The sequence below is a fragment of the Lynx canadensis genome, chromosome A1, assembly GCF_007474595.2.
Source record: "Lynx canadensis isolate LIC74 chromosome A1, mLynCan4.pri.v2, whole genome shotgun sequence".
NCBI classification, from domain to species: Eukaryota; Metazoa; Chordata; class Mammalia; order Carnivora; family Felidae; genus Lynx; species Lynx canadensis.
Genome location: NC_044303.2, coordinates 173830856 through 173857461, shown reverse-complemented (window position 1 = coordinate 173857461; position 26606 = coordinate 173830856). Strand labels below are relative to the sequence as shown.

General features: G+C 39.6%; 1 protein-coding gene across 2 annotated transcripts in view; it reads right to left on the bottom strand.

Annotated features, from left to right (window-relative positions):
• Positions 1-16023, bottom strand: part of UIMC1 (ubiquitin interaction motif containing 1) — a 119483-nt gene extending 103460 nt beyond the window's left edge. For both annotated transcript variants that reach the window (XM_030326915.1, XM_030326937.1), the window contains exons 1-2: positions 15934-16023; positions 8234-8386 (exon numbers count right to left, since the gene is read on the bottom strand). In XM_030326915.1, coding sequence (XP_030182775.1) covers positions 8234-8380 — 147 coding nt within the window. In that variant the 5' untranslated portion in view covers positions 8381-8386; positions 15934-16023. The remainder of the gene's footprint in view (positions 1-8233; positions 8387-15933) is intronic.
• Between the last annotated feature and the right edge of the window lie 10583 nt (positions 16024-26606).

Sequence of the window (26606 nt, the reverse complement as noted above, 5' to 3'; positions counted from 1 at the left end):
CATTTTGAGTTTATTTTTATGTATGATGTAAGAAAGTGGTCTAGGTTCATTCTTCTGCATGTCGCTGTCCAGTTTTCCCAACACCATTTCCTGAAGAGACTGTCTTTATTCCATCAGATATTCTTTCCCGCTTTGTCAAAGATTAGTTGGCCATATGTTTGCGGGTTCTCTATTCTGTTCCATTGATCTATGTGTCTGTTTTTGTGCCAGTACCATACTGTCTTGATGATTACAGCTTTGTAATACAGCTTGAAGTTTGTTGGGTTAAGCAATTTCTTAGATATGCCACCAAAAGCACAATCCATAAAAAACAAATTGGTCGGGGCGCCTGGGTGGCGCAGTCGGTTAAGCGTCCGACTTCAGCCAGGTCACGATCTCGCGGTCCGTGAGTTCGAGCCCCGCGTCAGGCTCTGGGCTGATGGCTCGGAGCCTAGAGCCTGCTTCCGATTCTGTGTCTCCCTCTCTCTCTGCCCCTCCCCCGTTCATGCTCTGTCTCTCTCTGTCCCAAAAATAAAATAAAAAAAAAAAAAACGTTGAAAAAAAAAAAAAAATTGGCAAACAGATGTCATTAAAATAACTTTTAGCATTCAAAATATTGATAAGAGAATGAAAAGACAAGCCATGAATTTAAGAGAAAATATTTGAAAAGCAAGTACCTAATAAAGGACTTTTAGCTAGAGTATATAAAGAACTTTCAAAACTCAACAGTGAGAAAACAACCAACCCAATTCAAAAACAGGTAAAAGATCTGTCTCCCTCTCTCTCTGCCCCTCCCCTGCTCATACCCTCACATTCTCTCTCTCTTAAAAATAAACTTTAAAAAAAAAAGATGATTCCTTTACTATATAAACTGTGGCAGGACAACAGAAGGTGAAAAAGTGTGATAGCTTAAACTTGATACTAAAATCTAATTCAGAAGGTACAAAAAAAGGACAATTATACAAAAACCAATGCCACTAGGAATACAGATGCAAAAATCCTAACATATTAAGAAAGCAAATACAGTATTATGTTAGCGTAATATATAGTGACCAAGATTTACTCCAGATTGCAAAATGTGCCAAAATTAGAAAATAATATTAATGTACTATATAAAACTAACTGATTAAAGGAGAAAAACTATACCATCATCTTGTTAAAAAATGAAGCAGCATTTGATTAAATACCCATTCCTAAAAACACTAATATTAAATAAGCAATTAATATTTCTGTAACATAATAAAAAATAGAAATATGAAACAAAATATCTGAATACTTCTACAATTAAATTCAAGTCAAGACAAAGATGTACTCTATCACTGAAATCAATCAACATTATTCTAGAAGCTATAATCAATGTAACAAAACAAACAACAAAAAAAGGTATAAATACTAGAAAGGAAAAGAGAAAATGATCCATTATTAGCAGGTATAAGTGCCTACCTGTAAAACCCAAGATAATCAACACAACTATTTCAAAAGTCTGTAATGGACTAATGGAACAAAATAGAAAATCCATAAACAAGTCCATTTATTGACAAGATTTTAGTTTACAATAAAGGTAAAACTACAGGAGCTCAGGGGCTCATCACTTAAGCGTCCAACTTCGGCTTGGGTCATGCATGATCTCATGGCTCATTAGTTCAAGCCCCACAAGGGGCTCTGTGCTGACAGCTCAGAGCCTGGAGCCTGCTTCGGATTCTGTGTCTCTGTCTCTCTCCACCCCTCCCCAACATGCACTCTCTCTCTCTCTCTCAAAATTTTTTTAAGGTAAAACTTCAAATTTTTGGAGAAATGATTACTGAAAAATGTTGGTTAAAGCATGTAACCATTAAGACTGCTTTTTAGTGTATATGTACTGTTTTGAAATACACATAAATGGGGGGTGAAAAAATGAAATACACATATATGTGGTAGAACTGTACAGAAAATCATGGAAATGTAAAACAAATACAGTGCTTACCTCTAGATGGGTGGAAAGGGATGCAACTGATGAGGGTCACACTAAGTCAAGAGGGCTTCTAAGGTAGTGAATACAGATATCTGAATTATTTTTTTAAAGTATGATTTTGTATTTTATGTAAATGTAAAAACCGTATGATTATTTCTATGGATACAGAAAAAGCATTTGACGAAGTACAACATCCACTCATGATGAAAACCCTCAACAAAGTAGGTCTAGAGGGAACACATCTCAACATAATAAAGGGCTTATCTGAAAATCCCACAGCTAACATTATTCTCAATGGGGAAACACTGAGAGCTTTTCCCCTAAAGTCAGGAACAAGACAAAGATGTCCACTCTCACAACTTTTATTCAACATAATACTGAAAGTGCTAGCCACAGCAATCAGAGAACAAAAAGAAATAAAAGGTACCTAAATCAGTAAGGAAGAATTAAAATTTTCACTATTTGCAAAAAACACGATACTACATATTGAAAACACTTAAGACTCCATCAAAAAACAACTAGAACGGATAAATGAATTCAGTAAAGTCACAAGATACAAAATCAATGTATAGAAATCTGTTGCATTCCCATACACTAATAATGAAGCAGGAGAAAGTGAAATTAAGAAAACAACTCGGGGCGCCTGGGTGGCGCAGTCGGTTAGGCGTCCGACTTCAGCCAGGTCACGATCTCGCGGTCCGTGAGTTCGAGCCCCGCGTCGGGCTCTGGGCTGATGGCTCAGAGCCTGGAGCCTGTTTCCGATTCTGTGTCTCCCTCTCTCTCTGCCCCTCGCCCGTTCATGCTCTGTCTCTCTCTGTCCCAAAAATAAATAAACGTTGAAAAAAAAAAATTTATAAAGAAAACAACTCATTCACAAGTGCACCAAAAACAATAAAACATCTAGAAATAAACTTAATCAAAGAGGTGAAAGAGCTATACTCTGAAAACCATAAAACACTGATGAAAGAAATTAAAGACAACACAAAAAATGGAAAGACATTCCATGCTCATGGGTTAGAAGAACAAATATTGTTAAAATGGCTCTACTACCCAAAGCAATCTACATGTTTAATGCAATCCCCATCAAAATACCAAGAGCATTTTTCACAGAACTAGAACAAACAATCCTAAAATTTGTATGCAACCACAAAAGACCCCGAATAGCCAAAGCAATCTTGAAAAAAAAAAATTCAAAATCTATAAAGAACTTACCAAACTCAACACCCAAAAAAGAAATAATCCAGTGAAGAAGTAGGCAAAAGACATAAACAGACACTATTCCAAAGAAGACATCCAGGTGGCTCAAAGATACATCAAAAGATGCTCAACATCACTCATCATCAGGGAAATACAAATCAAAACCACAATGAGATACCACCTCACACTTGTCAGAATGGCTGAAATCAACAACTCAGGCAACAGATGTTGGCGAGGATGTGGAGAAAGAGGAACCCTTTTGCACTGCTGGTGGGAATGCAAACTGGTACAGCTACGCTGGAAAACACTATGGAGGTTCCTCAAAAAGTTAAAAATAGAATTACGCTATAACCCAGCGAATGCACTACTAAGTATTTATCCAAACGATATAAAAATGCTGACTCAAAAGAGCACATGCACACCAATGTTTATAGCAGCACTATCAACAATAGCCAAATTATGGAAAGAGCCCAAATGTCCATCGACTGACGAATGGATAAGAGGATGTGGTATGGGGCACCCGGGTGGCTCAGTAGGTTAAGCATGGGGCTCAGCTCAGGTCATAGTCTCACAGTTTTTGAGTTCAAGCCACCTGTTGGGCTCTGTGCTAACAGCTCAGAGCCTGGAGCCTGCTTCACATTATGTGTCTCCTTCTCACTCTGCCCATCCCCCACTCATGCTCTGTCTCTCAAAAATGAATAAACCGCAAAAAAAAAAATTTAAGAAAAAAAGAGTATGTGGTGTATACACACACACACACACACACACACACACACACACACACACAATGGAATATTACTCGGTGATCAAAAAGAATGAAATCTTGCCATTTGCAACCACATGGATGGAATTAAGAGTGTATTATGCTAAGTGAAATGAGTCACTCAAAAGAAGATAAATATCATATGATTTCACTCACATGTGGAATTTAAGAAACACAACAGATGAACAGAGGGGAAAGGAAAGGAAAATAAGATAAAATAGAGAGGAAGGCAAACCATGAGAGACTCTAAATACAGAGAACAAACTGAGGGTTGCTGGAGGGGAGGTGGGTGAGGAGATGGGTTACGTGGGTGATGAGCATCAAGGAGGGCACTTGTTGGGATGAGCACTGAGTACTGTATGTAAGTGATGAATCACTAAATTCTACTCCTGAAATCATTATTACACCATATGTTAACTAACTTGGATTAAAAAAAAAACAAAAAAAGAAGTATCACAATTCTAGACTTCAAGTTATATTACACAGCTATAGTAAAACAGTATGGTACTGGCACAAAAATAGTCATATAGATCAATGGAACAGAACAGAAAACCCAGAAATAAACCCATAAATATATGATCAATTAATCTTCAACAAAGCAGAAAAGAATATTCAATGGGAAAAAGTCTCTTCAACAAATGGTGCTGGGAAAACTTGTCAGCTACATGCAAAAGAATGAAAGTGGACCACTTTCTTACAGCATACACAAAAATAAATTCAAAATGGATTAAAGACCTAAAGATGAAACTTGATACCATAAAAATCATGGAAGAGACCACAGGCAGTAATTTCTCTCACACTGGCCATAGCAACAGTATTCTAGATATGCCTCCTGAGGCAAGGGAAATAAAAGCAAAAATAAACTATTGGGACTCCATCAAAATAAAAAGTTTCTGCATAGCAGAGGAAACAACAAAACTAAAAGGCAACCTACAGAATGGGAGAAGATATTTGCAAATGACATATCAGATAAAGGATTAGTATCTAAAAATATAAAGAACTGATGATACAACTCAATACCCCCCCCAAAAAAAAAATCAAATAAAAAAAAAAATGGACAGAACACATGAACAGACACTTCTCCAAGAAGACATCCAGAGGGCCAACAGACACATGAAAAGATACTAAGTATCACTTATCATCAGGGAAATACAAATCAAAACTACAATGAGATATCACCTCACACCTATCAGAATAGCTAAAATCAAAAACACAAGAAATAAGCATTGACAAGGATATGGAAAAAAAGGAACCCTCTATGCACTGTTGGTGGGAATACAAACTGGTGCAGATGCTGCAGAAAACAGTATGCAATTTCCTCAAAAATTTAAAAATAGAACTACCCTATAATCCTGTAATTGTACTACTGGATATCTACCCAAAAAATACAAAAACACTAATTCAAAGAGATACCTGCACCCCTATGTTTATAGCAGCATTATTTACAATAGCCAAGATTTGGAATCGGCCCAAGTGTTCATCAACAGATAAATGGATAAAGAAGATGTGGCATATATGTATGTATATATATGTATACATACTGATAATGGAATATTATTTAGGCATAAAAAAGAATGAAACCTTGCCATTTGCAAGGAATATTATTTAGCCATAAAAAAGAATGATACCTTGCCATTTGCAATGACTTGGATGGAGCTAAGTGAAATAAGTCCAAGAAAGACAAATACCTTATGATTTCACTCATGTGGAATTTAAGAAACAAAACAAATGAGCAAAGGAAAAAGAGACAGAAACAAACCAAGAACAGACTCTTAACTATAGAGAACAAACTGATGGTTATCAGAGGGGAGGTGGGGGGAGAATGGGTGAAATAGGTGATGGGGATTTAAGAAAAAAAATAAATAAATAAATTATGATTTGCATTTTATGGACTCTCCTGTGCGGCATATTTGACAACTTAAAAAAAAATCAATGAGTTAGATCTGTATCTGTTGTTATAAAAAGATCTGCAATAAATATTAAATTAAAAAGCAAAACAGCCTATGTAGCATGATTCCTTTCCTGTAAAAGATTTTATTTATAGCATATTCATAAAAAAAACTTTTCTGGAAGAATAGAGAAAAAATTATTATCTTTATTTAAATGTACACTGACTGAGGTGTACATCTTCACTATATAGCTTTCCATACTATTGTTTTCAAATAGTTTTGAACTGTTTTTATCTGTTTTAACATGTATGTATAAAATGTTTTGACATATCTGTGTGTGTGTATGTGTATAGTTATTTTTAATATTAACACAAGTTATTCAACTGGTAGAATTGATGGATTCTTTTATTTTCTTTTTTTTTTTTAATTGTATTAATTTCTTTTGACAGAGAAAGAGAACACGAGCAGGGGAGGGGCAGAGAGAAAGAGAATCCTAAGCAGGTTCTGCACTGTCAGCACAGAACCCGACATAGGGCTCAAACTCATGAACCATGAGATCACAACCTGAGCCAAAATCAAGAGTCAGATGCTTAACCGACTGAGCCACCCAGGCACCCCTTGTTTTCTTCTTTATACTTTCATACCTTTTTATTTTTTTATTTTTTTCTTTCATACCTTTTTAAAAACTATTTTGCCAAAATCCTAATTAAAAACTAGACTATAAGGAAATTCAAAAAAATAAATACCCAACAGAGATGTGAAAACATGTTCAATTTTCCTAACTATTAAAAAATACACAACTTTTTCATTATGAAATTGGGAAAAATAAAAAATGTGGTCACACCCTTCAAAAGGAACAAGGCAACTAATGCACTACTGATAAGAATACAAATGAGAACAAACTGTGACGGTTGTAATGAAGTATACTATATTAAAATTCTAAACTGATCTTGTAGGGACTAGAGAATCAAAGATTTTTTAAGTAAGTGAATACAACAATCTAAAATCGGAATTCTTAAAAGAAAGTTGGAGTAGGGGCACCTGGGTGGCTCAGTCGGTTAAGTACCCGACTTCAGCTTGGATCATGATCTCAGAGTTTGTGGGTTCGAGCTCCATATCAGGCTCTCTGCTGACAACTCAGAGCCTGGAGCCTGCTTTGGTTTCTGTGTCCCCCTTTCTCTCTGCCCCTCCCCTGCTCATGCTCTGTCTTTCTCTCTCAAAAATAAATAAACATTAAAAAAAAAAAAAAGTTGGAGTAAATTAAGTGAAATGTAGAGAAAAACCAAAGATAGACAATCAAGTTCAGAGTCTTAACAGACTCAAGAGCTCAAATAACAACATGATCTCAATAACAAGAACTCAAATAACAGATGATCAAGGAAAGAAATGGAAATGAAAGAGAAAGAATAGATTGAGTGTCATTTAAGAGGTAAAAACTAAAGAATGTGGTGAATGATTAGGTATAAAATATGAGAAAGAGGAATGAGTTAAATACAATTCTGAGTTTTAATAACAAGGCAAATGAGGGGTTCTACCATCAAATGAGCTAGAAGATAAAGAAAAAAGAGAAGTAAACTTGGAAGAAAAAACAATGACTTAATTCACTGCCTTTCTCTATGTAACCTAAAGACCAACGGAAATCTCTAATAAACAAATGGAAAGAAGGAACAAAGAAGAGATGTTAAGATCTAAAGCAGCACTGTCCAAAAGCAACACTGTCCAATAAAGTTTTCCACAATGAGGGGCACCAGGTGACTCAGTCAGTTAAGTGTCTGACTCTTGATTTCAGCTCAGGTCATGATCTCACAGTTCATGAGTTCAAGCCCCATGTAGGGCTCTATGCTATAGTGCATAGACTGCTTGGGATTCTCTCTCCCTCTCTCTGGCCCTTCCCTGCATATGTGTGCTCTCTCTCCCTCTCCTTCTAAATAAATAAGTAAATAAATAAACAAATTTTTAAAGTTTACCACAATGAGGTAAATGTTCTATAACTGTGTCATCTAATACAGCAGACACTAGACTCATGTGACTTTGATCACTTGAAATGTGCCAGTATAACGAAAGGGATTTTTTTATTTAATTTTAATTAACTGTAATTTAAATAGCTACAGGTGATTCATTGCTATCACACTTAGAGACTTTACAGCATTTACATTCTCTTTCTCCCACTTTCCAAACACATAAAAATTAACATTTACATTTGCCTTAGTCTCTTCTAATAGTTTAAAAAATACCATCTTGGGTCAATATATTACAAAAATGAGTAACTATGATCCAGTCTCAGCCAAACAATATTACTTTCTTTTACATAATTCTTAATTACATTTACAAATCAAAATGAAGCTGAGTAAAAAACTGCACATTCCAGCAAGCTGGCATTAAGGTATAGTCACAAAACAAGCCATGGAGAAGGCCTAGTTTGAGAGCTAAAGCCCCACTATTCAGAATACTAACCTCTCCATCACTATCAGATATCACAATGAATGCATCTTCAAACCTACGTTTCCTCTTCAGATTGACAGAACTGGCAGTTTCTGCATCTTTCTTCTCCAAGTTCTGTGCTTCAGTGGCTTCTTTAACCCTTTTCTTTCTCCGTGGCATCCTTGTCTGAAACACAGGGTAAGTAATTTACTCAAAGTTTAATTTTTCCAGATGCTATCTGTAATTTAATCATATAAAAGAAAAAGGTTCCCATCTAAAAGAAGTAAAATAACTTCTGAATACTTCCACTACTCATTAAAATTCCAATTTTTCTATTAAAAAACTATATATGTACATATCTCATCTCTGTAGGGACATTTCAATAAAAATAATATAATAATTTATCCCAGTTATTTAAACATTAACTTAGATAGTTGGTTCTCTTGACTATGTATTATAATTTAAAGGAACTATTTTTCAACAGCAATGCCTCCACTTGATAAAGAACATCTCCAAAAAACAAAAACAAAAACCAAAAAACCAACCCATAGTTAATATGACACTTAAACATAAAAGACTGAATGCTTTCTCCTTAAGACAGGAACAAGACAAGGATGTCTGCTTTCATCATTTCTAATGAACATTATCCTGGAGGTTCAAGGCAGGTCATCTACGCAAGAAGAAATAAAAGATATCCAAACTGGGGCGCCTGGGTGGCTCAGTCGCTTAAGTGTCCAACTTTTGGTTTCAGCTCAGGTCATGATCTCATGGTTCATGAGTTTGAGCCCCATATCAGGCTCTGTGCTGACAGCACAGAGCCTACTTGGGATTCTGTCTCCCTCGCTCTCTGTCCTTCCCTTGCTTGCCCATTCTCTCTCAAAAATAAATAAATAAACATTAAAAAAAAAAAAAAAGACATCCAAATTGGAAAGGAAGAAGTAAAACTATCACTATCTGCAGATGACATGGTCTTGTATTTAAAAAAACAAAAAAATTAAGGACTCCACTGAAAAACTATTATAACCAATAAAGAAGTTCAGAAAAGACTGCAGCATACAGTCAACATACAAAAATCAATTGTAGTGTTATCCACTAGCAATAAAAATCCAAAAATTGAATTTTAAAAATTCCATTTCTAATAACATCAAAAATAATGAAATTCTTAGGAATAAATGTAACAAAATAAGGCAAGACTTACAAATGAAAACTTAAAAATATTTTGAAAGGAGGGTCCAGTTCAAGATGACATAGTAAAAATCTTGATTTAACCTCCTCCTATAGACACACCAAGTCTACAAATATATATGGAACAAATTATTTTGAAATAAACTTAAAACCTGGCAGAGCAACCCATTCACATAAGACAAATGAGAGGGAAACCACATCAAAGCAAAGTTAAGAGAAATCTCATCATAATCCCCACCCTAGGCACAACAACCCACGGTGGGGGGGGGGGGGGGGCGGGAGTCGACCCAGGAGCTTCTCCCTGAGGAGAGATCAGTTTGAATCGCATATCTGGCATCACAACTTTTCAGACCTGCAACTGAGAGATAAGCCCCCTAAACATCTAGCTCTGAAAGCCAACAAGCTTGCATCCATTAAGACTCCCAAAACCAAAATGAATTGAAAAGCAGTTCTCAAAAAGCTGACACATACCAACTCACCCACCCCAGGGCTCAACACAAAGGCAGCCAACTGAAAAGCACCAAGACTTTCGGTGAGAGAGACTTATTTGTTTATCTTAAAACATCAGCTTGAGGCGCAGGCACCTAATTTAACATACACGTGGGTGACTACTGAAATATTCAAAGGCAGAGGCCAGTAGGCACCATCTTTGCATCTCCCTCTGCCTCATTCAAGCTTGCCAGTATCTCCCAGAAAGGAGTTTGTGCCCTTGTCTGATACTCCAATTTTTACAGCTGCTTCCCAAGGGATACTTCCAGATCACCTGCTTCTGGAGGCCACCAGGACTTACTTACACTGACAGTCCTGCAGGACTTTATATATTTGCATACTTTAAATGCTGCAGCCTGAGAGTCTGGCTTCCAAACAGCCTCAACCTAGGTGATGACTGAGTTCCTCCCCTTTGGGACATTGGCAGTTCTTGGCATACCTTCAAGTGCCAGGAACCACTAAAAATATACTAGGCTGCTTGGATAATCACAAAGGTTTGAAAGACAACTAAAAGCTATGGCAAAGTTGAAAAATAAGATTCATTTCCTACATAAGGCCATTCTTTCAAAACTTGCTATTTTATCTAATGCACAGAATCAACATGGAGTCAAAGAAAATACAAAAACAAACAAAAAGCAAAAAACAAAACAAAACCAGAGGAAGATGTTCCAAACAAAAAGAATTAGATAAAATTCAGAAAAACGCCTTAACAAAAGAGAGATAAGTCATTTACCTGACAAAGGAGTTCAAAATAACAGTCACAAAAATTACGCACTACACTCAGGAGAATGAATAAACATAATGAGAATTTTAATTAAAAGAAAATAAAAGAGAGTACCAAACAGAAATCACATTACTGAAGAATGCAATAATATAACTGAAAAATACAATAGAGGGGTTCAACATCAGACTATATGAAAAAGAAAAGATCACTGCACTTGAAGACAGACCAATGGAACTCATTCAATTAGAGCAGCACAAGAAAAAAGATGAATAGAGTGAAGACACATTAAAGAACTTATGGAAAGGACAAAACCAGGCAGACTGACATTCACATTACAAGGGTCCCAGAAGAGGGAGAAAAACAAGAAGGAAAATTATTTGAAGAAATAATGGATAAAAATTTCCCTAATCTGGGAAAGAAAACAGACATCCAGATCCAGGAAGCCCAGAGAGTTCTAAAAAAGATGAACCCAAAGGAATCCACATCAAGACAAATTATATTTAGAGTGTCAAAAGTGGGGCACTTGGGTGGCTCAGTCGGTTTAAGTGTCTGACTTTGGCTCAGGTCATGATCTCACAGTTCGTGGGTTCAAGCCCCGAGGCGGGCTCTGTGCTGACAGCTCAGAGCCTGGAGCCTGCTTCAGATTCTGTGTCTCCATCTCTCTCTCTGCCCCTCCCCTGCTCACACACTGTCTCTCTCTCTCTCTCTCCCTCTCTCAAATATAAATAAACATTAAAAATTTTTAATTAAAAATACATATCATACTTAATGGTGAAAGACTAAAAGCTTTCCCCTTAGAACAGGTACAAAACAAGGATGTCCACTCTCAGCACTTTTATTCAACATTATACTGGAGGTCCTAGCCAAAGCAATTAGGCAAAAAGAGAGAAAGAAATAAATAAAAAGCATATAGATTGGAAAGAAAGAAGTAAAACTATATTTTCAGATGCAATGATATTGTATATAGAAAATTCTAAGGAATCCACTAAAAACAAAACAAAACAAAACAAAACCCTATTAGAGGGGTGACTGCGTGGCTCAGTTGGTTAAGCATCCAACTTCAGCTCAGGTCATGGTTTCACTGTTCCTGAATTCAAGCCCCGCATCAGGCTCTGTGCTAACAGCTCAGAGCCTGGAGCCTGCTTCAGATTCTGTGTCTCCCTCTCCCGCTCATGCTCTCTTTCTCTCAAAAATAAACGTTAAAATTTTTTTTTAAAAAGAAAACCATCAGAATACACAAGTTTGGCAAGGCTGCAGAATACAAAATCAATAAATAAAACTATTTCTATACATTCAAAATGAGCAATGTGAAAATAAAGTTGAGAAAACAATTCCATTTACAATAGCATCATAAGGACTAACTTTACCTAACAGAAGATATGCAAAACTTATACTCTGAAAGCTACAAATCATTTTTTAAAGAAATGAGAGATCTAAAAAATGAAAAACATCCCATGCTCAAAGATCAAAAGATTTCATATGGTAATACTCTTTAATATTTTATTTTTTATTTTTTTAATGTTTATTCATATTTTGAGAGAGAGTGAGTGGGGGAGGGGCAGAGAGAGAGAGAGGGAGACACAGAATCTGAAACAAGCTCAAGCTCTGAACTGACAGCACAGAGCCCAATGCAGAGCTCGAACTTACAGACCGTGACATCATGACCCGACCCCAAGTCAGACACTTAACTGACTGAGCCACCCAGGAGCCCCAAAGATGGCAATACTCTTTAAACTAACATATCAATTCAATACAATACCTAATAAAATCCTGGTTCATTGTGCGTGTGTGTGTGTGTGTGTGTGTGTGTAAATCAACAAGCTGATCCTAAAATTCACACGGCAATTCAAGGGTCCCAAGATAGATATTTTTAACTTTTTTAATTTATTTATTTTTTAGAGGGGGGAGGGGCAGAGAGAGAGAGGGAAGGAGGGAGAGAATTTGAAGCCGGCTCCACACCCAGCACGGAGCCCAACGTGGGGCTCAATCTCACAACCCTGAGATGATGACCTAAGCTAAAATCGAGTCAGATGCTTAACCAACTGAGCCACCTACGTGCCCTGATGGTCCAAAAATATTCTTAATTAATTAATCTTCATAAAAACCTAAGAAGTATATATAATTATTACTAGGAAGCATAAGTACAGAAAAGTAACTTGTCCAAAGTTACAAAGCAGGCACTTGCAATTCTGTCACCTGACTCCAATACTCTATAACTTAATCTTTACACCTCTTCTAACTAAAACTGCTACTTAAATATATGGTATGCACACATAAATATGTGCTGAATGAACAGCTTAATGTATATATTTAAATTATTAAATACTACAAAAAGGCATAAAAGGATAAAATTATTACAGGTTGAATAGCATAGGTAAAACCTGGATGTCGGAATTAGTTTGAGAGAATTCTCAAGGAATCACGGTGCCCCAGGAAAACATCTTATATGGAATAGCTTTCATCTTATTAAATGTTTTCTGTACCCTAGAGTTATTTAAACAAAATTGCTCAAATCTGACATGAAGAATAGCTATACCACCAAATATATGTATTTCTTAAAGATGAGTAAATAAAAACCCTTTTCTGTAGCACAGAACCACCTGTAGTCTCAAAGTGGGTTTTCGAAGAATTAAGCAGATAAGAGATAGGTAAGAAGCATTAAGTAAAGGCACCCCACAGATACAGACTCCAAAATTCAGTGCTTCATGAGATGTAGCCACTTTGCTCCACAGTAACTCTAAGAGTAAAAACAAGGCATTGGTTGGCCAATTTAATTTTTTTAATGTTTATTTCTGAGAGAGAGCGTGAGCAGGGGAGGGGCAGAGAGAGAGAAAGAGGGAGACAAAGAATCTGAAGCAGGCTCCAGGCTCTGAGCTGTCAGCACAGAGCTGGACTCCGGGTTCTAACTTGTGAACCTCGAGATCATGACCTGTGCTGAAGTTAGATGCCCAACCAACTTAGCCACCCAGGTGCCCCACTGTTTGGCCAATATAAACACACAGGCCAACATATAGCTCAGTTACTATTTATTTAAGTTGCTACCCTTGAAAATAAAGAACTCACTAAAATAATGGCTTATCTTCAATTATTTGAACTGAGGCTATAGAATGAATTACCACTAACTGTGAAGGAAAAATAGAGCCTAGAGGCCAAAAGCCTCATCTTAATTATGACAGGAACAAAATGTCTCTAAAAGAATGTACAAGCAGTAAAGGTGATGCAATAATGAGACATGGTTTTTTTTATTATTATTTCTCACGTAGCTTTTTTTGGTACTATCCTTGAAAATCTCCAATTTGGGATACTATTTGTCATTTTCTTTAAGCACATCTATCATCTTTATCTATCTGAAGAACAATCACTGAAAATATAATTTTAAATCTTGACATTCTACCTACCAAACCTGCTTTGAAAGCTTAAGGACACAGGGACCTTAACAATTCTTTATGAATGACTGACTATAAGTTATTAAGTCACTATTCAAGAAATGTGGTACCAACCTCTTTATCACCTGATTTCACAGATTGTTTCCTTGTTTTAAAAAAAAAAAGGTAAATGGGGGCCACTGGTTGTCTCTCCCCAGCCTCCAATTTTGGCTCAGGTCATGATCTCACAATTTGTGAGGTGGGGCAGAGCCCAATTTCGATCTTCTGTCTCCCTCGCTCTCTGCCCCTCCCCCACAGACATACACTGTCTCGCTCTCTCAAAAAGAAATAAAACATTTTTTTAAAAAAGGTAATGGGGCGCCTGGGTGGCGCAGTCGGTTAAGCGTCCGACTTCAGCCAGGTCACGATCTCGCGGTCCGTGAGTTCGAGCCCCGCGTCGGGCTCTGGGCTGATGGCTCAGAGCCTGGAGCCTGTTTCCGATTCTGTGTCTCCTTCTCTCTCTGCCCCTCCCCCGTTCATGCTCTGTCTCTCTCTGTCCCAAAAATAAATAAACGTTGAAAAAAAAATTTAAAAAAAAAAAAAAAGGTAAATACCTTTACAAACACACACACACACACTTATTCTTTATTCTCGGCCTCAGGATAAGTGTGTAACAACAAACTCCAAACACATTTTGAGTGATAATTATAGTTATTTATGGAGTCCTGGGACACTATTCTTGGTACCTCACACACATTATAAAGGTTATCTTCCCAATAACTATATGTGGTAGGATTCACTATTTTACACTATTTATCACTAATCATTATTTTAACGATTTTTATCAGTATTTTAATGTTCGTAAACTTACTCAAAATCAAACAATTGGCAAGTTCCTAAGTTGGTAAATGGATATGTTGTGAACTGCAGCTCGATATGCCTGATTCCAAAAACACATTCTTTGATTCATCTACAAAGCACTAGCTCCCGACAGAAAAAAAATACAGAAGCATAAAACTTTCACTTTTTCCTGGACATTACTTATATCTCAGTATGATACAGTGACTAAATACAAGAACATTAGGCTGACTGGATTCAAAACAGCCCTACCACTTATCAGACAGGTTACCTCATCTGTAAACTTAGAATAGTACCTATTTCATGTAAGTGTCGTTAAGATGATCTATAAATGTGTACGTGTAACAAGCTTGAAACACTGTCATCATACAGAAAGAAACATCAGTTCCGTTAGAGGGGAAAGTGGCAAACAATAAAGATTTCCAAGGAACAGATTTTTTTCTGAGCAAATAACTAATCACTCCGCAACTGAACGGTAGCCTGGCCCGAAGGGGGGGGGGGGCAGCGGAGGGGGGGGTGCAGCGGAGGGGACCGGTGGCCCTAGCTCCAGTAGAGGTCCGGGCTGTGGAGCCCCGTGGGGGGGACACGGCGAGGACTGAGCTGCCTCCCGGGGAGTTCAGCGTGAGGAAGACGCTTTCGAGGGACGGGCGGGGTCAAGAGCCCATCGTCGGACGAGAAATAACGAAGGAACGCCCAGGAAGATAAAGGCCGCACCCCCCGGCGCGGGGGGGGGAGGGGGAGCGGGGGGTGGGTAGGGGGGAGCGGCGGCGGGGGGGGGGGTCAGGCCTGGCACCTGAGGGAGGAAGGCCATCACTGCGTCAGGAGGCGCCCAGCGAAGTCCCTACGGCCCACACTGGTGTACCAAAGGGCCCCACTCTCGCGTCGGGAGGCGCCCGCCCGCATCCTGTGTTCCCACCCCGGCGTCCAGAGACGCCCACCCAACAGCCTGAGGGGCCACCTCGGCGTCCGGAGAGATCAGTCGCTGCGCCGAGAGGGCCCTACCCAGCGTCAGCGGCGCCCCTCGGGTGAAGGGCGGGCCGCGGCCCCCGTAAGAGAAAGGAGGAGGAGAGAAGACGGCGGGCTGGAGGTGTGTGGAGGAGGCAGGTACTTACCGACCGGCCGTCGGCCCTCAGCCCAGCCCCTCCCCCGGGGCGCTGCGGGTCGCGAGCGTCCGCAGCGCGTCAGGAGCGCGGGGCCGGCGCGCGCGCAAAGCTGAGGCACCGCGGGGAGGAGGGGAGGAGTCGCGCTCTTGGGCTGGTGGGAGCGCAGGCGCCGGCGTCTGGGGACGGAACCAATCCGCACCGCGGGGGGAATCCGCTGCCAGGTCGTACCACTGCACGAGGGCTGGGGCTCGCCAAGAATGAGTCGGATTTGAGCTTGGAACACAGATCTTGCCCCCCCCCCCCCGGCGTTTTGCAGTGTTCTCTTTCGTTGTGTCATTTTTTTTACACGTTGAGGGAAACCAAAGGGTAACAGGCGCTCGAAACACTGCAGTGAACCCCTTCAAAGTCTTTTCTGCCACACCGAGCCTCCTCTGGCCCTTTCTTTTCACGTAGAATTATATTGAAATTGTCTGTTCATATGACCACTTGAAAACTATCACCTGATAGTAAATGTTACAATCTGATGGTTTTGAGAAAGGGAGGGAAACTGAGAAACAGAAACTCTTAGGTAACGTGGAGGTATAAAATTAGAACAGCCACTTTGGTGAAATTTAAAATGTATGTTTTATGACCCAGCAACCTCATGTCTAGAAAAATACAGAAAGAAACTCCTACAGGTGTGAACAAGAAGACAAACCCATCTTCGAGCCTGCTTCCTTGTGAAAAATGTAAACAGAAATGTGCAATAAAACAGAGGAATAAAACGTGATATGTTCCTACAATAAAATACTGACAACAAATGAAACTAATAAGTGAGTCCTATACTATCAACATTTAATAGCTCATAAGAGTTATAAATAGCAACATACCAACAAATATGTGCACTGTGAAATGGATTTAAAATACAGTGAAACCTTAAACTGGGAGTAACTTGCTCTGCAAGTGTTCTGCTAAACAAACATTTCTAATAAATTTAGCAATGTCTTCCAATACAAGTTGTACATGATACTAAATGTCATGTGATCACAGCTGAACCAATGGTTCTTTTCTCTCTCTCTTTCTCTTTGATATTGTGGGTGATCATCTCCCATGCTCAGATGTTCTGTCTAAGGCCTTGGTGTTTGGTAGAAATTAGTGATTTTTCAAAATGTTGGAAAGTGCCCACAACTGGCACTAGTGTATTTTTTGTCACTTCAAAGCACCTATAGACAGTCCTTTGCTTTTTCATGCAAGGGTAAGTTTAGGAATGCTTTGCTTCATTCTAGGTCAGGCTGCCTGCAGATATAGACTCCTTCCTCTGCTGCCTTATTGCCAGTTACATTAAATACAGTATATGACAAGAGTAGTCAACATCCTTGCAAGCATATACAATGGCCCCCAGGCAGAACAAGGTTGAAAAGAAAGGCGGTAGGAAGAAGGAGATGATTGTGGTGGAAGTTAAGAAGTAAATCATTGAGAGGTAGAAACAAGGTATGCTAATAGCCAAAATTGCAAGATTTTATAACTCTACGTCTGCATCTTACCCCCAGAGGAGGAGGAAAAGGCCGAAGAATCCCTCACTTTAAATGAGATTAGGGAGATGTGTAAAGAGTGGGAAACAATGCAAAATTTTGTAGAAAATCACCACCTGAATAAAGCTGTAGAAAGCAATGAACCTGTTTAACAACAGTGCAAGTTTACATTTCTACGAAATACTCAATAGGAGGCAAAAGCAAGTGTCATTGGATAGGTTCCTTGCTAAAGTTGCACGAAAAGAAAAAGATTCAATTGAGCCAATAGATAGAAGTGATTCCGTTAGTGATAGTGAAAGTCATCCTATACAATAACTCTCCTCTCTCTTATCTCCCTCACACCAGTCAAGGTTTTCAAAAAGTAAGTGCAGGTTGATTTATTTGTCTTTTGTATTTTCTTTATTGTTTTGTACCATATTGTAGTAGTGTAATCATTTTTCTGTGAATATTTTCCAGTTGTGGAACAAACCATTTGAGTTTCCATTATTTCTTATGGGAAAATTCACTTTGATATATAAGTGCTTTGGATTATAAGCATGTTTCCGTAACAATTTATGCTTGCAAACCAAGGTTTTACTGTACACAGAATCACAGTATATAGTGATTATGGGAAACATATGTGTGTAAGTTATAGAAAATGAACTAGATGGATATGCAGATAAGCACCCTAATAATATAAGGGCAGGAGGAGGGGGTGGAAGTCGGGATGGATTGGAGAGGGGGATAAACAGGACTTCAGATAGATTTGTCATGATTTCTTTTTTTTAAAAAGAAGAAACCTAAAAATAAATATAACAAAATGTTAACAGTTGGGTAATGGAACTAGTTACATTATTCTTAACATTTTCTGTAACATCTAATTCTGAAATATCCTTTTCTTATCCTCCCAAGTCACACCTCCAACTGATCCTCCAAAACCTCGCTCAACAATTTCTTCCTTTGCCTTCTCTAACCCTGATGCTGAAAAGAGCCCTTGGGTTCACTAAATAGAAATTGACAACAGGTCAAATAGGAGTTACAGACAAGGCTTTATTGGGGCTTATGCTACAGCACAAGGAAGACAACACAAAGGAAAGAATCTTCAGGTAGCTCCCCAAAGAGAGGTCAGGGAGAGCTTTCAAGAGGCTTAGTCGGGTAAAGGGTAATGGTTAAGCATGGGGGAGGGGGGTGGAATTCTTGACATGTGGGCACTTAAAGGCCATGATCCTTCAAGCCTTGAATATCTAATTAGCTTGTAAAATCTGCATCCTTCTGTGCGATTTTTAGTATTATAAGTGTGAAAAGCCCATGAAAGTCTGTGTTGGTGTCCATCTTAGCACAGACTGGTTTTATCCAGTCTTCCCAGTCTTCATAGTTGCCTCTCTCCTTTCTGTAAACATCTTGTTTCCACATTTCTGCAAGTTATACTACTCAGTAGGCATAGAATTTCAGCTTTTCTTTTTATGGAGACAGCCAAGGAATGCTGGATTTTGTCGTGAGGATTGAAGGGACCTGAGTTTAGTCCCTGCTCTGTTTCATTTCAGGAGACTCATGAATCTCAGATTAGACAACTGCTGTTAGAGATGTGAGCCAGAGCTTACAATATATTATTAATTTAGGTCAAGTACATAAAACAATCACAGACTTTGCAAACAAAATACTGCCAGCCCCCACCAAGAATGAGGCAGAGAGGGCAACCCCTCTACAAGTTAACCCACGAGATCAGGTCCTTCTTAGAACTTGGAAAGGAAACTGCCCAGAGAACAAACTGTTGCCTAAATGGAAGGGTCCCTACAGAGCAATCCTGGCCACTCTAACTGCAGTCAACTTACAAGGAGTCCCTAATTGGGTACATCTTTCCAGATTGAAATTCCTTTCTCCTGAATATCCACAGGCCTATCCAGAAGACCTAGAATCATGCTACTCCTTTGAGCCTTTAGAAGACTTTAAATATCTATTCAAGAAAATGAATTTATAGCACATAAATAATGTGGTGGCATGGATTCCTATTTACAATCTTTGTGGCCATAATTCTGCTTGCCCTCTACAGCTTTGCTCAACCCGACTCCCACCCCACCAGAGAAGCACCTTCTCTGTCCCTTTGAGTCTAAAAAGAGAGCCTCCATTACCAAAATGTTCCTCCTGAAAGAGAAGGAAAAACAAGATAAAAACAGGGAGGCAAACCATAAGAGACTCTTAAATACAGAGAACAAACTGAGGGTTGCTGAGGGGTGTTGGGTTGGGGGGATGGGCTAAATAGGTGATGGGCATTTTAAGAAAGCGCTTGTTGGGATGACAACTGGGTGTTACGTATAATTGATGAATCACTAAATTCTACCCCTGAAATCATTATTACCCCTGAACACTATATGTTCACTAACTTGGATTTCAATACAATTTCAAATTTTTTTCAAAAATGTTCCTCCTGTTGACTCTAGTCATCTTCCCAGCTAATCTGATCAAGGGTCAACGGCAAGAAAATTCCCTTGTTAATACCTCTAGACTCATAGCTTCAGGAAATAATCTTTATAACTGCTTGATCTGTTATAGGCACCCACAGACCAGTCCACAGTTCACACTCATTTTTCCTGATGGGCAATCTTTCAACTTCTCCTTTTTCTTTCACCAGGGTAAGCTATTCAACCCTCAAAGTTTGCATAATAGAAAATGGAACTTACCCATGTATCTATATAACTCCTATGGTAAACTTAACTTGTCGAGTTCCAGTCCAGTCTACATCGTGCATGACCCAGGGATGCCAAACTATCGTCTATAATGGTTCACTATACCAAACAACCAGTGATCTCTGACCTTTCAATAAAGTAAAATTAAAAGATAATACCCTTCCAAGAGGTAAACTCTTATCCCCCAACTGTAATAATTCAAATAAACTCCCCAAAAATTAACTCTAGAAGCAATTTAATTCTAGCATTCCCAACAAAGCATGTATACTACCAGGTTCCCATTTTTTTAAATGTGGAATTCAGCCACCCCCAACTTCCAAAACTCCCTCAGACGGTACATATAAGCTGCAACTGGTGGTAGCCTACCCATGTGTTTCTAACATATACCACCAGGGAGAATGTGCCATAGGCAGCATAACTCCAGGTGGAATAACTATATACCTGCTACAACATAAATGCCAAGGTATGCTATTGATCTAATCCTCGTGGGAACTGGAGCCACTATAGAGCTGGTATACCCTTGGGGAGGCTTCACTTACCATGAAGTGACTTGAAGAAATCTCACTTTGACCTTGGAAGGGTTGTCTACAAATAGAGGAGAAAAATCGTAGGACCTTCAAGAATCCTTGGTTTCTCTAGCAAATGCTTTTCTGAATAACAGTTTAGCCTTAGATCATCTCCTGGCCAAACAAGAAGGGGTCTGCCATTATTAACATAACCTATGTAAATAACTATGTGAATATTGAAGCAAATATAAGAAACATCTATAAGCAGGCATCCTGGCTACATCAGTACATCCAAGGGACAGACCCTAACTATATATGGTCAACAATCAAAATTGCCTTCTTCGGTCTCTCTTGGTTCTTACCTTTTCTAGGACCATTAATGGCCATCTTGCTGCTACTTATTTTTGGCACCTGTTTAACCTGTTAGTAAAGTTTGTATCTTCTAGACTCCAGCAGTTTCAGGTCAAGTTGATGGTGGCCCAGGGAATCCAGCCCATCCAAATGGTAGAAAACCATAGAAAACCTGAGTCCCTATAAATAGTCAGAATAGGGAGAGGTTTTTTACACGTCCAGATTAAGGACAACAGCCCCCACTCGGCAGGAAGAAGTTTCAGACGATGAGATCTTCAGCCCCTTCTCCTTAGGAATAAGGAGAGTAAAATCTCTGGAGAAATGAGACAGCAAGAACTAAACTCAGCTCCCTTCAATCCTAAATGCAAAATCCAGCATTCCTTAGCTTTCTACATAAAAAGAAAAGCTGAAACTCCATGTCTCCTGAGTAGTATATCTTGCAGAAATGTGGAAACAAGATGTTTACAGAAAGGAAGAACTCAACTATGAACACTGGTGAAGACTGGATAAAACCAGTCTGTGCCAGGATGGCCACCAACACTGACCTTTCACCGACTTTTCCCCTCATTATAATACTAAAAATCCCACCCAAGGGTAGAGATTTTACATGCTAATTAGGCATGCAAGGCATGAAGAAGCATGACCTTTAAGTGCACAGGTATCAGAAATCCCCACCTCTACATACTTAAACATCACCCTTTTCCCAGCTAAGCCTCCTTAGAGGTTGGTATCATACTTTTTTGGCAACTCCACCAGGACCCCAGGAGGTCTTCTGTCCTCTGTAGGAGAGCGTCTGGGACCCACGGGGAGGGTGGCTGGACGAAACCCCTTCATAGCTGACTAGAAGCTGCCTGAACCTTTGCTTCACTGTCACAGTGCTAGGTAAGTCAGCCTCCAGCATCCCAGGGTTCCCACTACTTCATTCAGGCAATGCTTTACCCTTTGCCCTTCCTTTCCAATTTCCTTCCCTCCTCCTTTAATCTCCCTCTCCTTTTCCACACTCTTCCCCTTCCTTATACTCAACTAATGGGCATGGCCACAAGACAGCTACAGCTTAACTTTTCTCAGCCTACAGGCTGAGAACATGCTCTGTTTGGTTGTTACCTAACCAGCAGAGGTGGGAGAGGCTCACTTTATACCAAGTAGACCTTGGTCAAACAGTCTGTCCCTGAGCAGGGACAAGTGAGAGTGGTGGAGGAATTAGCCTCACACCATATAATAGCTGGAAGTCTGATAGCCACAGGAAACTTTCTCTTTTTTTCTCTCTCCTTTCTCCTTTTATTCCCTGGTTCCAAGTTGTCTGAATAGACACCCATAAGGGATACAGTGAAACAGCTGATTCCCCTGGTCTGATCACCCCAATGGGCAATGAACAGAGTGCCTCCCTCCACTGGCCCTTGCTTGGCTTCTTTCTTTTCTTCTCGCTTTCTCCTTTTGCTTCTTCTAGCTCCCTCTTCTCTGCCCACTGCCCATTTTCAACCTGGAGACTCCTTGTCTTTTACCCTCTTTAAAATTTCTTGATAGTTCTCAGGTGTAGCCTGGTAGCTCAATTGGTTAAGCCCCTTAGCCAAAAAAAAAAAAAAAAAAAAAGCAGGAGAGGCAAAAATCCCATGTGCCCACCCTGGCAGGCAATAGGTATGCAGTAGAGGGGTTTCTTTCTTCTTTCTTCTGTCTGATATTAAATCCAGAGATTGCAAACTGGTAACCACACAGGCCTAATGTGGCCTACGTTTGTGTTTAAATCAAAGTGTTTTTTGGGGTGCCTGCGTGGCTCAATCAGTTAAGCGTCTGACTTCAGCTCAGGTCATGATCTCGCAGTTCGTGGGTTCAAGCCCCGCATGGGGCTCTGTGCTGACAGCTCAGAGCCTGGAGCCTGCTTCGGATTCTGTGTCTCCCTCTCTCTCTGACCCTCCCCTGCTCATGCTTTGTCTCTCTCTGTCTCAAAAATAAATAAAACATTAAATCAGATTGTTTTTTAAAAAAAATTTTTTTTAATTTTGTTTATTTTTGAGAGAGAGATAGAGAGAGAGCGAGCGAGCAAGCATGAGAGGCAGAGAGACAGAAAGAGGGAGACACAGAATCTGAAGCAGGCTCCAGGCTCTGAGCTGTCAGTGCAGAGCCCCACACAGGGCTCGAACTCACAAACTGTGAGATCATGACCTGAGCCAAAGTTGGACGCTTAACTGAATGAGCCACCCAGATGCCCCATAAATCAAATTGTGTTATGACTCTTGGTTTCTGCTCAGGTCATGATCTCACAGTTCATGGGTCAAGCCCTGCATCAGGCTCTGTGCTGATGATAAAGAGCCTGCTAGGAATTCTCTGTCTCCCTCTCTTTCTCTGCCCCACACTACCTCTCTCTCTCTCTACATGAATAAATAAACTTAAAAAAAAAAAAAACACCACTTCTTGGTACTTCTACCCTCTCTGTCCTGTCTGTGGGGAGAAGAGGTGTATGGGCTTCTCTGTCACTGAGCCAGTCAAATTTGTCACCCAATTAGATCTCATTGTCTTCTGTGAAGACTGTACACTATACTAACACAGACCTGCAGAGGGAAGGGCATTGCTTTCCATGCATTTTATTACCCAATCTACTCTAGACATTAGGAGAAAAATTACAAAAGTTAGAGGCCATCCCTCAGACTCCACTGTCAACCTTGGTGGAAGAGGCCTTCAAGATCTATAATAACAGGGACAAGGCAGAAGGAGTTAATAGATATAGAAGATTGGCCAAAAAGACACAACTTTTGGCTGCCCTAATTCATCCACCACTTCCAGATGACCTTAGAAGACCCAGAAGACCAGACAACTGACAGGGAATTGCCAGCCTGGGATGGAACCAAGGTAGTTACTGCCAGAAGCAGGGACACCCAAGGAAAAAGGAATGCCCTGAGCACCCTGCTATGGGATGCCCAAGGGCAGCGCTGGCCAATCCCTGCTTCTTGCTAATATCTTGAATGAGAGTGCACACACCAGTTAAGGAGACCTGAGACCATCCCAGTATAGTTCCCCTGCTTGCTTCCTCAGCTGCTGGGACATTTAATCACCCATGGTATACTGGAGTTATCTGCTGAACGTATTTATCTCTTTTATGAGGCTTGTGAGCTTTCTGAAGACATGATCTGTATAACCCCAGCAAGTAGCAAAGAGCCTGGCCAAAAGCAAACACTCAATACATGTTGATTGAATGGAACTGGGAAGGGGGAGATCAGAAAAGATTTCAGTGCAGGGCCAGAAAGTTCCGTTTGGAGCATCTTACTTCAGACCAGCCATTGATAGGCAGCCTCCAAAATGGCCCTCAATCATCCTGCTTTCTAGCATTCACTCTCTTAAGGGTGGGCTATACTTACTAACTCACTTTTAAAAAATATGTAATAAGGCAGAAGTAATGGGATGTCATTTCCAAGACTAGGTTATAAAAAAGACTAGGTTTCCTTCCTGGGCATTCTCACCCTTTGCATTTGCTCACTTTGGGGGACTCCAAATGCCATGTCATGAGACAGTCATGTGGAGAGACCCATGTGTGGGAGAGAATTCCACTACTATCAATACCCCAGCCCCACAAGGTGACAGCTTAACTACAACCTCATAAGAGACCTTAAGTCAAAGGCACCACCTGGCTAAGCTATACTCAAATTCCTGACCCACAAAAATTATATTAATTATTTGAGCCACCAAGTTTTGGGGTAATTTGTTATATAACAACAGATAACTAATACACAGCTTAGAAGAAGAAAAATTAGAAAATAACAGGGTGAGAGCTCTGATCATATATACCTGGAAAGCATTCAACTTCTGGACTTTCTGTAATGTGAAATACTAAGCGTCCTTAATTTTACATCAGTATGTTTTGTTACTTACAGTAAAAACACCCTAATTGATATAGTTCTGAATGTCCAGCGGTAAAGGAATGATATATCACATAGTATAGTATATTCATATAATATAATAACATAAAACAATTAAAAGAAGTGAACCAAATCTGCATGTGTCATTATGGATACATCTCAAAACATGATATTAACTTTAATTTTTTTTTTTCAACGTTTATTTATTTTTGGGACAGAGAGAGACAGAGCATGAACGGGGGAGGGGCAGAGAGAGAGGGAGACACAGAATCGGAAACAGGCTCCAGGCTCTGAGCCATCAGCCCAGAGCCTGACGCGGGGCTCGAACTCCCGGACCGCGAGATCGTGACCTGGCTGAAGTCGGACGCTTAACTGACTGCGCCACCCAGGCGCCCCACATGATATTAACTTTAAAGAGCAAATTGCAGGATGATGCAAGCTCTGGGAGAATAGGGACTTTATTCTGTGCATTGCTGCATCCCCAGGACTTAGAAGAATACCCAGTACCCAGCACAGATGGGAGGAGAATGAATGACACTCTCAGCATGATTCCACTTATGTGAATACAAACTCTTATACAAATAATCACATTTTTTTTTTTAAGTAACAGAACATGTAGAAGTATTTTCATAGGCCTGGGAGGATACTTGGATACATAATGAGCATAAAGTAAAGGATACTTCTGAAAAGGGAGCTAAACATCTAAAATTGGGATCAAAGAGAATTTTACCATAGCCTTTATGTCCTGATTTTATTTTTATAACTATTGTGTGAATAAAAATGAATGAACTGTAGGGGTGCCTGGGTAGCTCAGTTGGTTGACTTCGGCTCAGGTCATGATCTCACAGTCCAAGGGGTTCAAGCCCAGTCTCAGGCTCTGTGCCGACGGCTCAGAGCCTGGAGCCTGCTTCGGATTCTGTGTCTCCCAGTCTCTCTGCCCCTCCCCTGCTCACACTCTGTCTCTCTCTCTCAAAAATAAAATAAAAACATTAAAAAAAATTTTAATGAATAAACTGTATATTTTTTTAATTTTATTTTTTATTTTTTAAAATTTACATCCAAATTAGTTAGCATATAGTGCAACAATGATTTCAGGAGTAGATTCCTTAGTGCCCCTTACCCATTTAGCCCATCCCCCCCCCCACAACCCTTCCAGTAACCCTCAGTTTGTTCTCCATATTTATGAGTCTCTTCTGTTTGTCCCCCTCCCTGTTTTTATATTATTTTTGTTTCCCTTCCCTTATGTTCATCCGTTTTGTCTCTTAAAGTCCTCATATGAGTGAAGTCATATGATTTTTGTCTTTCTCTGACTCATTTCACTTAGCATAATACCCTCCAGTCCATCCACATTGTTGCAAATTGGCAAGATTTCATTCTTTTGACTGTCGAGTAATACTCCATTGTATATATATATATATCACATTTTCTTTATCCATTCATCCATCAAGGGACATTTGGGCTCTTTCCATACTTTGGCTATTGTTGATAGTGCTGCTATAAACATGGGGGTGCATGTGTCCCTTCAAAACAGCACACCTGTATCCCGTGGATAAATGCCTAATAGTGCAATTGCTGGGTCATAAGGTAGTTCTATTTTTAGTTTTTTGAGGAACCTCCATACTGTTTTCCAGAGTGGCTGCACCAGCTTGCATTCCCACCAACAATGCAAAAGAGATCCTCTCTCTCCACATCCTTGCCAACATCTGTTGTTGCCTGAGTTGTTAATGTTAGGCATTCTGATAGGTGTGAGGTGGTATCTCATTGTGGTTTTGATTTGTATTTCCCTGATGATGAGTGATATTG